General features: G+C 37.9%; 1 protein-coding gene across 1 annotated transcript in view; it reads left to right on the top strand.

The window, feature by feature from the left end:
- TMEM131 (transmembrane protein 131) overlaps positions 1-15,194 on the top strand; it is a 237,732-nt gene that overhangs the window by 140,874 nt on the left and 81,664 nt on the right. Inside the window, exon 6 of the mRNA XM_039232398.1 lies at positions 11,590-11,706. Within this exon, the coding sequence (XP_039088329.1) occupies positions 11,590-11,706 (117 nt within the window). The remainder of the gene's footprint in view (positions 1-11,589; positions 11,707-15,194) is intronic.

Here is a 15,194-nt window from a genome sequence, read left to right as displayed (position 1 = left end):
CCTGCTAATTAACTATAATTGTTTAGTTATAATTACAATTAAAAATTACATAATAAGACTGCAGCTTAGGCCTGCCCATCTTTCATGACTGTATTGTATATTGGCCATAAAATATGTAATATATATTTTGTGTCTAAGAATACAGATTTTTTAATACTCTAATAGTAAAATTTTGATTTGGTAAGAATTATTTTTAAAATTGTGATGTATTGCAATATAACTTTGTGTAAATTTAAGGTATACCGTGGACATATCACACTGTAAATTTAAGTTGTACAAAGTGTTGATTTGATACACTTGGGGGCACCTGGGTGGCTCAGTCAGTTGAGCGTCCCAACTTCAGCCCAGGTCATGATCTCATAGCTCCTGAGTTTGAGTCCCATGTTGGGCTCTATGCTGATAGCTCAGAGCCCAGAGCCTGCTTCAGAGTCTATGTCTCCCTCTCTCTGCCCCTCCCAGGCTCATGCTCTTTCTCTCTCTCTCTCTCAAGAAATAAACAAACATTGAGAAAACTTTAAAAAAAAATTTGATGCATTTATAAACTGCTATATGATTATCACCATAGGATCAGCTAACTTCTCTATCATGTCACGTAATTATAATTTCTCTTTTTTAGTGGGAACTATCAAGATCTAGTGTCTCAGAAACTTTGAGGTTTACAGTACAGTGTTATCTGTGATCACTGTGCTATGCGTTAGGTCTCCAGAACCTCTTTTTCTTATAGTTGCACATTTGTACCCTTCAACAACATATTACTACTTCCCCCACCATCCAGTCCCTGGTAACCATTCTACTCTCTGTTTTTACAAGACTGACTTTTTAATTTCTATTTATTTATTTATTTATTTATTTATTTAAAGTTTATTTATTTTGAAAGAGAGAGCACAGTGGGGTAGGGACAGAGAGAATGGGGAGAGAGAGAATCCCAACAGGATCCTCACTGTCACTGCAGAGCCTAATATGTGGGGCTCGAACTCACGGAACCATGAGATCATGTTGAGGTGAATCCAAGGGTCTGACGCTGAGTCATTCAGATGCCCCAAGTTTGGCTTTTTTAGGTGTCATATAAGTGATAGCGGAAAGTGTTTGTCTTTTTCTGTGGGGCTTATCTCATTTAGCCTAATGCCCTCAGGGTCCATTAATGATGTTGCAAATGCAGGATTTCCTTTTTTCTCATGACTGAATAATATTCCATGGTGTGTGTGTATGTGTACACACCGTATCTTTTTAATCTGTTCATTTGTTGATAGACACTTGGGTTGTTTCAGTATCTTGGCCACTGTGAATAGTGCTCCAGTAAAAATGGGAGTGCATATATCTTTTCAATATCCTGTTTTCATTTCCTTTGGGTAAATACCGAGAAGTCAGATTGCTCGATCATAGGATTGTTCTGTGTAATTTTGCGGGGAACCTCCATATTGTTTTGAACCAGTTTACACTCCCACCAGCAATGTACAAGATTCCCTTGTCTCTACATCTCACCAATACTTGTTTTCTCTTCATGGTAGCCATTCTAACAGTTGTGAAGTGCCATCTCATTGTGGTTCTGATTTGCATTTCCCTGACGATTACAATTGTTGAGCATTGTTTTGTATACCTGGTGGTCCTGTCTTCTTTGGGAAAATACCTATTTGATTCTTTTGCCCATTTTTTATTCAGATTGTTTGAGGTTTTGTTATTAAACTGTATGAGTTCTTTTATGTATTTTAGATGCTAACCTCTAATCTGCCATATAATTTGCAAATATCTTCTCCCATTTTGTAGGTTTCCTTTTTGTTTTGCTGATCTTTTATTTTGCTGTGCAGAAATCTTTTAGTTTAATGTTGATTTTTGCTTTTGTTGCTGTGCCTTTGGTGTCATTAAAAAAATCATGGTCCAGGCCAATAGATGTTTTCTTCTGGATGTTTATTGTATTAGGTCTCACATTTAAGTCTTTAACCCATTTTTAATTAATTCTGGTGAGTGATGGAAGATAGAAATCCAATTTCATTTTTCTGCATGTGGTTATCCAGTTTTCTTATACAATTAGTTGAAGAGACTACCTTTCCCCATGGAGTGTTCTTAGCTCCTTTGTCAGATATTAGTTGACTGGATATGTAAGGATTTATTTCTGGGCTCTCTATTCTGTTCCAGTGGCCTATATGCCTATACCATACTGTTGTAATTACTTAGCTCCGCAGTATAGTTTGAAAGCAGTAAATGTGATGCCTTAGCCTTTTTGTTTCTTCTTTTATGCTTCCATACAAATTTTGGGATTGTTATATCTATTTCTGTAAACATGCCATTGGGATGCATTGCAAATCCCAAATAAGGATTGCATTGACTCTATAAATGACTTTAGTTGGTATGGATATTTTAACACAGTTACAGTCTATTCTTCTAATACATGAACATGAGGTATCTTTCCATTTGTTTCTGTCTTCTTCAGTTTCTTTGATCAAGTTTTGTAGTTTTCATAACACAGGCATACCTCAGAGATATTACGGGTTTGGTTCCAAACCACTGCAGTAAAGTGACTATCACAATAAAATGTGCTTCCAGAGCACATATAATTTATATTTACACCATAGTTTAGCCTGTTAAGCATGCAATAGCATTATGTCTTTACAAAAACAATGTACATACCTCAATTTAAGAATACTTTATTACTAAAAATGCTAACCATTATCTGAGTATTCAGTGAGTCGTAATCACTAATTACAAACTACCATAAAAAATATAATAATAATGAAAAATTTGAAATATTGCAGAAATTACCAAAATGTGACACAGAGACACAAAGTGAGCAACTACTCTTGGGGAAAAAATAGCACCAGTAGACTTGATCAATGCAGGGTTTTGTTGTTTTTTTTCCAGATGTTTTACTGTTAGTGTATACCAACACAGCTGATTTCTGTATGTTGATTTAATGTCCTGCAGCTATACTGAATTTGTTGATTAATTCCAACAGGTTTTTGGTTGAGTCTTTAGGATTTTCTATATATAAGAACATAGCATCTGCAAATGTGACAGCTTTACTTATTCCTTTCTGATTCAGATGCCTTTTATTTCTTTGTCTTGCCTAATTGATCTAACCAGGCCTTTCAGTATTATGTTGAGTAAGTGTGGTAAGAGTGGGTACCCTGATCCTAGTGGAAAAAGCTTTCAGTTTATCATTGAGTATCATTGAGGTAGCCATGGATTTTTCCTATATAGCCTTTTTTTTTAAAACTAAAATATCTTTTTGTGTTTATTTTAAGAAAGAAAGTGGGGATGGGGGAGGAATAGAGGTGGACAGTGCAGAGAGAGAGAGAATTCCAAGAAGGCTCCATGCTGTCAGAGCAGAGCCCATCACAGGGCTCCATCTCACAAGCTGTGAGAAAGTGACCTGAATCAAAATCAGGAGTCTTACACTTAATTGAGAGAGCCACCCAGGTACCCTTATATATGCCCTTTATTATATAGAGTTGTGCCCTATCTGTATCCAGTCTGTTGAGGGTTTTTATCTTGAAAATATGTTGTATTTTGTCAAATGCTTTTGGTTTTTAACTTTTATTCTGTTGATACAGTGTGTCACATTTACTGGTTTGCATATGTTGAACCATCCTTTTATCCCAAGGGTAAATCCTACTTGGTCACGGTGTATAATACTTTTAATGTGTGTTAGATTCAGTTTGCTAATACTTTTTTGAGAATTTTCGCATCTGTATTCATCTGGGGTATTGGTCTGTAGTTTCTTTGGCTTTGGTTTTCAGGGTAGTGCTGGATTTGTAAAATGAGTTTTGAAGTGTTGTGTCCCTTCAGTTTTTTGGAAGAGTTTGAAAAAGATTGGCATTAGTTCTTCTTTAAATATTTGATAGAATTCATTAGTGAAACCAGCTTATCCTGAGGTTTTCTGTTTTGGGAGATTATTGATTTCTCTCTGATTCAATTTTGTTACTATTCAAATTTTTTGTTTCTTCCTGTTTCAGTCTTGTGAGGTTGTATGTTTCTCAGCATTTACCCATTTCTTCTAGGTTATCCGATTTGTTGGCATATGATTGTTCATACTAGTCTCTCATGATCCTATGTATTTCTGTAGTATCAATTATGTCATCTCTTTCATTTCTGAATTTGAGTATTCTCTTCTTTTTTCATGGTTTCTGTAGCTAGAGAGGTTTGCTGATTTTATTTTTTTGAAATCAGCTCTTACTTTCACCGGGTTTTTTTTTCTTATTTTTTTTCTGGTCTCTATTTCTGCTCTGATATTTATTTCTTTCCTTCTACTAACTTTGTTCAAGTTTCCTTGAGGTATAAAGTTAGGTGGTTTAATTGAGATGTTTCTATTTTCTTATCATATGCATTTGCTACTATACAATTCCCTCTTAAAACTACTTTTGTAGCATCCCATAAGTTTTGGTATATTGTATTTCCATTTTCCTTTGTTTGATAATCGTTTTTTGGTTTCCCTTTTGATTTCTTTTTTGACCCTTGGTTGTTCAGAGGTATGTTTAATTTCCACACATTTGTAGATTTTCCAGCTTTCCTTTTGTTGATTTCTAGTTTCATACCATTATGGTCTGAAAATATACTTGTTATTATTTCCATCTTCTTAAGTTTGCCATAAGATTGTTCTGTGTATTGTCATATAGCCTGTATTAGAGAATGTTTTACGTGCACTTGAGAAAAACATGTATTTGCTGCTATTGGATGGAATGTTCTATAAATGTCTGTTAAGTCTATTTGGTCTAATATATGGTTCAAGTCCAACATTTCCTTGTTGTTGTTCTGTCTGGATGATCTATCCAGTGAAGAAAGTACGGTTTTGAGGTCCCCTGCTTTATTTTATTGTTGTCCGTTTTCTTCCTTCAAATCTGCCAATATTTGTCAATGTATTTAGATGCTCAGATGTTAGGTACATATGAATATATAGTTGTAATATTCTCTTGATGCATTGGCCCCTTTATCATTATATAATGACCTTCTTTGTCACTTGTTACCTTTTTTGGCTTTTAAAGTCTTATCTCATCTGATATAAACATAACTACCCCTACTCTCTTGGTTTCCACTTGCACTGAATGGCTTTTTCCAGCCCTTCACTTGAGCCAGTTTATGTTCTTAAAACTGAAGTGAGCCTTAAATCTGAAGTGAGTTGGATTTCATTTCTATATCTAGTTCCTTTGTGCCTTTTGATTAGTGAATTTAATTTGTTAACATTTAGAGTTATTCTTGATATGTAAGAACTTACTAAGCCATCTTCTTAATGGCTTGACTTCAGTTGCACGTAAAAAGCTTCACCTTTTTTATTTTTCCCCTTTTGTATATGCTTGATGTCATTATTTACCTCTTTTTATATTGTGTATTCATTAACAAATGAATTATAGTAGCTATAATTATTTTTCATACTCTTCTTCTTTAACCTTTGTATTACGATTAGGTGGTTAATACACCATCCCATTACAGAATTAGAATTTTCTATGTCTGTGTATTTACCTTTACTCGGTGTGTTGTATACTTTCATATGTTTTTGTGTCATTATTATCTTCTTTTCATTTCAGCTAGAACTCTTTTCAGCATTTCTTGCAAAGCAAGTCTAGTGGTAATGAACTCCTTCAGAATTCACCAGTGAATTGTTAGTCCAGGAAAGTCTTTATTTCTCCCTTGAATCTGAAGGATAACTTTGCCAGATAAGAGTATTTTTGGCTAGCAGTTTCTTCATTCAGTACTTTGAATATATCATTCCCCTCCTGGTCTATACAGTTTCTGCTGAGAAATCACTAATATAGCTTCATGGAATTCTTTTGTAGGTTACAACCTTTTTTTCCCTGGGTACTTTTTGGATTCTCTCTTTATCTTTGATTTTTGACACTTTGATTATACAGTGTGTTGGAGAAGGCCTTAATCTATTATCTACTATCTATGAGGGTTATCTATTAACTTCATGAACGTAGATGTCCAAGCCTCTCCCCAAGTTTGGGAAGCTCTCTGCTATTATTTCTTTAAATAAGCTTTCTACCCCCTGCTCCATCTCTTCTCTGGAACTCTTTTTATTATATTTGTTCTTTGATGGAAAACCGTAGATCCAATAGGTTTTCATCACTCTTTTTAGCTCTTTTTCTTTTGTTCTGCTCTAATGGGTTAATTCAAAAATTTCCAGATCACTTATTTGATCTTTGATCTTCTGTTTGCTTCATTCTGCCACACACGCTGTCTATTGCTTTTTTTTTTTTTTTTTTTTTTTCAGTCATTGAAATCTTAAGCTCCAGAATTTCAGTTTGGTTCTTATTTAAATTATTTCTTCTCTTTGTTAAATATCTCATTTTGTTTGTGTGTTGTTTCCTAATTTCATTGAACAGCCTTTCTGAACTTTCTTGTAGATTACTGAATTTGTTCAAAAGAACTACTTTGAATCTTTCATCAGCTAGTTGGAAAAATTCTGCATTTTTGGTTATAGGAGGATTACTATTCTTTGTGATCACATTGTTTTGATTTTTCATGTTCCTTGTCGTTTTGCATTTCTGATTTTGCATTTGAAGTAACAGACACTTTCTTAAATCTATACTAGTTGTCTTTAGATGGGGGTATACTCTTTGTTGGTGCTATTAGATTTGGATTTTCTTCAACTTTTAGATTTTCCAGAAAATAGTGCTCAAGTTTGTGATATCTCCCTTACCCACAGGTCCTACTGTTTCTCTGATAACAGTCCATCTACTGGACTTGCTCTCACCACTGCACTTGGGAGTGAGCCCCAGGAGTCAGCTGCAGTGTGAGGGGAGGAGTTTAGCACTCCAGGCATTGGGGTGCCTAGAGCACCAGTGTGGGGATCCTCGGGTGAAACATTCCCAGAGGTTCATAGGCAGACTTCCTGCTAAAGTCCTGAGCTCAGTCAGCAGGAACTCTGTACCCTTAATGCCTCTTGATATTTTTATCTGTCTCTTTCCTGTTCCCCTCCCTCCTCCAGTTTTGGAGGTCCTGCCTCAGTACACTGGGTGCACTGGAGACAAACGGGTTTCTCCTGCCATGCCCTGCACAACTCGCGTAGCCGGGTACTCATTGACTGCTCCCCTTTTCCCTTGTGGGTGAGGTCACCACTGCTGATAATTCATTCCCATGGAGTGTTGCCTTGGCAGGGTAGTTCCGGAAAGGGGAGTGGCACTGGGAAAATTCCTCTTATGGTTTTCACTGTGATCAGACTTTTTTTTTTTTTTTTCGCTTCAGTGGCATAATGGAATGTGTCCCGGAAAGGCAGAATTTTTCATTGCCTCTCTTGTCCATGGGTATCTGCCTAGGTTGGCACTCTGCAGATTTTTTTCCCCACCATGGCAAAAGTGTTTGAGGCAAGCGTACTGGTTCTGCAGTCCATACTAAAGTCTGGATTTGTGCACCAGGTGCACAAGTGGTCGAGACAACTCCCAGGTCCCTTGGCATATGGTGCTGAATCCCACATTTTCTACAGAGACACTTCGGTTTGTGGATGGATTTTTCATCCATACCTTAAAAGGGGGGACAAAAAAGGACATCTAGGTGGTTCAGTCATTTGAGCGTCCGACTTTGGCTTAGGTCATGATCTCATAGCTTGTGGGTTCGAGTATCCCCTGGGGTCTGTGCTGACAGCTCAGAGCCTGGAGCTGCTTTGGATTCTGTGTCTCCCCCTCTCTCTGCCCCTCCCCCACTCACATTCTGTCTCTCTCTCTCTCTCTCTCCCTCAAAAATAAATAATAAAACATTGTAAAAAGTGGGGGGACAAAAAGAAGCAACGTCTTTTGCTGCCATGGTGGTGACATCACTCCTCCAATTTTTTTTAATGTTTATTAATTTTGAGAGTCAGAAGTAGAAAGTGATGACCATTGGGAGGGGCAAAGAAAGAGGGAGACAGAATCCCAAGCAGGCTCCACAACTGTCAGCACAGAGCCTCATGCAGGGCTTGAACCCACAAACCATGAGATCGTGACCTCAGGCGAAACCAAGAATTGGGCACTTAACTGACTAAGCCACCCAAACACCCCATCACTCCACCAATTTTAAATAAGATAGTCAGGGCAAGCCTCATTCAGAAGGTGACATTTAAACCGACTAGAAGGAGGTGAGGGAGAGGACTGTATGGAAGTGGAATATATGGAAGAACATTCCAGACAGAAGGGACAGGCAATATAAAGGCTCCGATATGAGACACACCTGTATGCAAAGAAGACAGTGTGGTTAGCCAAGTCAGTATGATCAAGGATGAGACAAGTGAAGGGGGATAGGCAGGGTGGATTGTGAAGGGTTATACAAGCTATGATATGAGGACTTTGGCTATTACCCTGATTGAAATTGGAAGCCTTCACAGATTTGAGCAGAGAAATGAAATGATAGCTTACATTTTGTAAGAATCACTAGTTACCAAAAAAGACCATAGGGCACCTTGGTGGCTCAGTCAGTTAAGCATCTGACTCTTTATTTCAGCTTAGGTCATGACATTAGGGTTTGTGTGTTTAAGCCCTGCATCAGGCTCCATGCTGGCATTCACAGCCTGCTTGGGATCCTTTCTCTCTCTGCCCCTCCCCTGCTTAGGCGCACTCTCGTGCTCTCTCTCGCTCTCTCTATCTCTTTTTCAAAAAGTCAAAAAAACAAAAAAAAAACCAAGGGGAGAATCAGGAACACTAGCTACATTAGCTATTGCAGTGCCCCATGGTAAGAAGACAGTTACTCTGACAAGAGTGAAGAACTGAAGAAAGCTGTTGGATTTGAGATATATTTTGAAGATACAGTCAACAAGATTTCCTGATGTGGGACTAAGAGAAAGAAAAGAGTCAAGATTGACTCTTGTTTTTGTCCCAAGCTACTAATGGACAGAATTGCCATCAACTGAGATAGAGAAGGCTGAAGGTACAGCAGGTTTTGGGAGTACAATCAGCAGTTCGGTTTTGGATGTGTTAGATTTGAGATGTCTCTTAGACATCCAGGTCCAAATGCCAAGTGACAGATGGTGCCTGAGTTTGGATAATAAGAGAAAGGACCAAACTCAAAATGGAAGTTTAAGAGTCCGTAGTGAAGATACAAAGTCATGGACCTGGATGAGCCCACCAAGGGAGCCAGCCAGGGACTGAGCACTGGTACAAAGGTGAGAGACCCTTAGTAGCAGATAATGTTCGGTTAAAGCTAACACACTTTGTTTATTCTTCATTACTTTTTATACTATTTTCTAATTTTTTATCATACCAAATTCATCTGATTTAGAAAGTGTGGGAAAGAGGACAAAAGGATGAACTGTAGCAAATCTGATGAATTCTTAGGGGAAGATTACATTCCTAAGCCTGAGTTTGCTGTTCTGTTCTGTCATATCATTGTCACTTGGAATTAGATTTTCCCTGTTATTAAAAAGAGAAGGAAATATTTGTTCTATCTCAACATCTTCTTAAAGTAGTGAAATAATAACATAATAAAGTCTTGATAGGCATTAAGAACTATCACAGAGAACTTGTACTCTCATATCTAGACTCTTTCCTGCTCACCCACCTTCTTTCCCACCAGATAGAAATGACATCACAGAGCAAAGCTTCATCTTCCATAGAAATTAAGCAGTGAGATTGGCCATGTTTATGGTTTCTTTAATAATTAGAATCTCAGATATCATCTAATAAAACTGGCTCATTTTGAAATTAGGAGAAATTGAGACTTAAAAAGATACAATGAGATGCCAAAATCAGTTTCTTATTTTGTTTGTTTTTTGGTTTTTAATGTTTATTTTTGAGAGTGAAAGAGACAGAGTGCAAATGGAGTAGGGGCAGAGAGGGAGACACAGAATCCAAAGCAGGCTCCAGGCGCCAGATTGTCAGCCCAGAGCCAGACATGGGGCCCAAACCCACAAACCGCAAGATCATGACCAGAGCCAAAGTTGGATGCTTAACCAACTGAGCCACCAAGGTAACCCTCAAAATCAGTTAATGGCAGAATTAGAAACTCAAATTTCCAAAGTGTCACTTACTTACTCAAGATGTCCAGTTCTGGTAGTAGCAAAAGCTTATGCTAAGAATTAAGCATTCCATGATGATTTTCCTTACTTTTTGTAACTTAGATGGGCTCTTGCAAGATATTACTTAACTATTTACATAAGTTCCCATATAGAAACCAGTTTTTTCTCTGGCTGGATAAATTTCCCTGTAGTAAACACAGGCCTTATGAATATCTTCATTGACATTAGAACTGTTGTCAAATAGGAATACCATACTCATTGATTGTAAAGAATGTTTTCAACATTTTTATATCTCTGAAGTTTTGGGTTTAATTTACTTTTTTTAGTTTCTCAAGGTTGAAACCTAGATTATTGATTTGAAGCATTTCCCAAAATAAGTATGCTTTATCTGCAGCCAGCAAATTTTGATATGTTGTATTTTAATTTCCAGTTGATTCAAAATATTTTAATTTCCCTGTGACTACCTCTTTGACCAATGGGTTATTTAGAAGTTTGTTAATTTCAAGCTACTTAGAGATTTAACAGGTATCTTTCTCTTTACCAACTTTGGCTCACATGGAGGTTACATATAACCTCTGTCTAGTGTCTCTAACTTCCAGGGGTTACGTACTCTGATTTTATCCAAACCCTCTCAGCTTTTAGCATGTATAAAAATTTTAGCTGAATTCATTTTACCCTCATATGGTAGCCTCATTTTCCCATTTCCTGCCCTGGGTGAGCCATTACCTACATTCCATCTCTCCTTGGAGGTGCTTGTCTTTCCTTAAATTTTGAGCTACCTGATAGGCAAACTCTGTGATAGTGTCAAGAAAAGTTACATTTTTGTAGATTATTCTTTTGGATGTTGAGAATGCATGGGAAATACTCTTTCCAGCTTTCTACTTCCTGAGGTGAAGCCAGAAGTCTCAATGCCATGTATTTCAAGCTACAATTTGGGGAACATTTTAGAGTTCAAGCCGTAGAGGCAAATGAGAGAGGTTGATGACTTTACACATTAAAATGCATTGTAAGGCTTTATCACAGACAGAACTACAGTCACAATCCCTTGAACTCCATGGAATAGCCCTATTTTGTTGTAGTAAAGTTTTATTTCACTAACTGCAATGACATTCTCAACCTGCACAAAATAACAGGAGTGAGTTTCTGTGCATACTGTCACACCTGCCTTCTTTCCTAATTTAAGTTGCTAGCATATACAGCACCATGTGTGAATGAGTGACAGAGGTCAAGGGGTTCAGGCTTGGGCTTAGTTCCTCTTTGGAATAGTACAAATTGTTGCTTAGTTGTAGAATGGTACATCTATGTAAGAAGCTCAGCTTTGGCTCCACTCCTAGTTGATTATAATGATGGGACAGCCTATAACTAGGTACTTCATTCCACCCCTAGTGATTGTTGAATGAACAGAATCTAAGGAAACCATCTGCTATACATGGTTTTAGACTGGTAATTGATAAAACTGTGTGACTGTAGATATCAATATTAAGACATCATTTTTATTATTTTTCATTGAAGAACAGTTTGGCTAATTTAAAGCTTAAACCTTCATGGGAAGAAGTTAGTTCATGGAAATGATTGTGAGATGATTGCTTTACAAAACTTCAGCTATTTAATTGTGGTCAGCATAATCGGATTTTTTAGTTACTCATTTAACTGTATTTGTTGCTGTTCTTTTTCAGAAAATACTTCCAGGAGGAAATACGTCATTTGATGTAGTTTTTCTCGCACGAGTAGTGGGAAATGTAGAAAATACTTTATTTATTAACACATCCAATCATGGGGTATTTACTTACCAGGTAAGAACCAGGATTAAATCTTTTATTTATTTTTATAAAATATAGTCCTTATCTCCAACCTATCCTATGACTCTTCTTTAAAAACTCAGGGGAAATAGTCCTTGACCTCAACCGCAGCAATTTCTTACTTGACACATCCCCAAAGGCAAGGGAATCAAGAGCAAAAATGAACTTTTGGGACCTCATCAAGATTAAAAGCTTCTGCACGGCAGAGGAAACAATCCATAAAACTAATAGGCAACCGACAGAATGGGAAAAGATAGTTGCAAATGACATCAGATAAAGGGCTAGTATCCAAAATCTATAAGGAACTCACCAAACTCCACACCCGAAAAACAAACAACACAGTGAAGAATGGGCAGAAGATATGAACAGACACTTCTCCAAAGAGGACATCCAGATGGCCAGCAGACACATGAAACGATGCTCAGCATCCCTCCTCATCAGGGAAATACAAATCAAAATCACACTGAGATACCACCTCATTCCAGTCAGAGTGGCTAAAATGAGCAAATCAGAGGACTCCAGATGCTGGCGAGGATGTGGAGAAACGGGCACCCTCCTACACTGTTGGTGGGAATGTAAACTGGTACAGCCCCTCTGGAAAACAGTGTGGAGGTTCCTCAGGAAACTAACAATAGAACTCCCCTATGACCCAGCAATAGCACTGCTAGGAATTTACCCAAGGGATCCAGGAGTGCTGATGCATAGGGGCACATGTAACCCAATGTTCATAGCAGCACTCTCAACAATAGCCAAAACATGGAAAGAGCCTAAGTGTCCATCAACTGACACTGGATCAAGAAGATGTGGATCATCTATACAATGGAATACTACATGGCAATGAGAAAGAATGAAATCTGGCCATGTGTAGCAACATGGATGGACCTTGAGGGTATTATGCTGAGCAAAATAAGCCAGGCAGAGAAGGACAGATACCATATGTTTGCACATATAGGAGGATTAGGAGGAACTTAACGGAGGACCATGGGGGAGAAGAAGGGGAAAATAGTGGGGGAGAGGGAGAGAGGCAAACCATGAGAGACTCTTGAATGTTGAGAACAAACTAAGGGCAGAAGGGGAGGGGAGGGGAAGGGGGGTGATGGGCATGGAGGAGAGCACTTGTTGGGATGAGCATTGGGTGTTAATATGGAAACCGACTTGACAATAAATTATTAAAAAATAAATTAAAAAAAAACTCAGGGGTAATAGGAAATGTGAGAGTTTAGACTTAGAGAATTTTTATTCATTGCTATGTGACTATCACCTCTGCAAATCAGACTGAACACACAATCTTTTAAAGGTATAGGTAAAGTTTTCATGAAGGTTGGTTGCAAAAGAATAGTAAAAAATATTTTATACTAATTTTTCTTAGTTTTTATTTTGCACATTTATGAAGCACACTTAATAATAGTTTCAAGATTAAAACATGCATGCTTCCTTTTCTTTAGTGAATAGATTACTTAAAATTGGAACTTACTTTTTCTGTGTAATTATCTTTTAGGTTATTAGAGATTGTTAAAGTCTTATGAGTCAATATTTTTATAATCAAGGTTATCAAGATTATTAAGAATTGCTTCTATGGCAGTATACTACGTACTTTCCATACATTTGTACATGCGTTATAGATTCTGTTATTCTCATTCTTTTAGATAAAGAAGGTGAAGTTTAAAAAGTAATTCATTCATGGGGCTCCTGGGTGGCTTAGTTGATTAAGCGTCCGACTTTTGCTTAGGTCATGATCTCGCGGTTTGTGGGTTCGAGCCCGGCGTCGGGCTCTGTGCTGACTGCCAGCTCAGAGCCTTGAGCCTGTTTCAGTCTGTGACTCCCTCTCTCTCTGACCCTCCTCTGCTCACGCTGTCTCTCTCTCTCCTAGAAATAAATTTAAAAAAAAAAAAGTAATATTCAGATTATACTACTAATAGATTATTAAGCAGGGATTCAAACCCATGACTTTATAACTACAAAGACCATCCTATTAACCACTGTGTTATACTGCACATGGAACATAGTGTTTTAGCTTCTTACTTAGCTAATGTCTCACTTTACAGTTTTTATGATTTTACTTTTGAACATTTCTTCAAGACTATCATAAGAATCTTACTACCATTGCCCTCTAGACGCAGCCCCAACTGACCTAGGTGGACGTGGCCAAGCTGGACTACCTGAGGGTTGTAATCAGTTTGTTCTCAAGGAGAGCCTCAGTGGCCAACTGTCTTCCTTCACCTCTCCACATCTAGTCTTTCACAAAGTCTGCCTCCTAAATATATCTTGAGTCTGTCTGACTCTCTCCTCCACACTGCCACTGCTGTCTTCTAGGCCACCGTTGCCTCTTGCCAGGTTATACAGCAGCCTCCAGCAGACCTTCCACTCCTCCATAGTCCTTACCATAGTCCCTTATTCACTGTAGTCGAAATGATATTCTGTGTACATAAATCACATCTACTCAACTTCCCCATGGAAATCCTTGTATTGTCCTATTGCTTTTAGAGCAAAATGTAAATTTGTGACCAAGGCCAGCAAGGCTCTGAGGTTCTGACTCCCATACATTCCTTCTACTTTATCCCATTGTACCATGCTTCTCATCTTATCCTGATCTTCAAGTTAACTCTTTTCTGCCTCATTTCCTTTATATCCTTTCCCTCACCCGAATACACTCTCAGTGCTGGCTTGTTCTCATCTTGCAGGTGACATCAGTTCACATCACGTCCCCAGAAAAGATGACCTTGAGCATGCTCTCTAAAAGAATATTCCCAGCCTCACCCCAGCCAGTTATTCTATATCACATTACCATTTTTTAAAAACTTTTTTATTGTTATATAGCGTGCCCCTCATACTGGAATGTAAGTTTCATGAGGACAGGCACATTATCTGTCTTATTCACTCCTGAATCATTTGCACTGTATATATTTATACCTAGCAGTCATAGGCACTTAAGAAATATTTGTCATTTGAATGACGGCCTCACCGTGGTTAGTCAACCCAGGACCTTGCTTTCCCATGTAAGAATGACCTGGAACTGGATTTAAGAAATTGTTTGGGCCCTAGATCCATCTTCTTCTCACAGTTGGAGTAAGGAAATCTTTTGATTTTGTTTCCTTCTTTTATCTATTCTATGAGCTCATGAAGGACTGCCGTCATTTTAATTTCCAATATATTATAGAAATATTTCCAAATACACATATATATGTATTAAATCAAATACGTAGCCAAATCAAGTATAGAAACCACATGTGTATGGCAATGAGAAACAATGAAATCTGGCCATGTGTAGCAACATGGATGGACCTTGAGGGTGTTATGCTGAGTGAAATAAGTCAGGCAGAGAAGGACAAATATCATATGTTTGCACGTATAGGAGGATTAGGAGGAACTTAACTGAGGAACAAGGGGGGAAATGGTGGGGGAAAGGGAGAGAGGCAAACCATGAGAGACTCTTGAATGCTGACAAAAACTGAGGACTGATGGATGTGGGGGGGAGGGGGGAG

Source organism: Hyaena hyaena, unplaced genomic scaffold (assembly GCF_003009895.1).
Source record: "Hyaena hyaena isolate Hyena2069 unplaced genomic scaffold, ASM300989v1 scaffold_64, whole genome shotgun sequence".
Taxonomy (NCBI): Eukaryota; Metazoa; Chordata; class Mammalia; order Carnivora; family Hyaenidae; genus Hyaena; species Hyaena hyaena.
The sequence above is the reverse complement of the archived record's forward strand: the minus strand, read 5'-3'. Positions and strand labels throughout refer to the sequence as shown.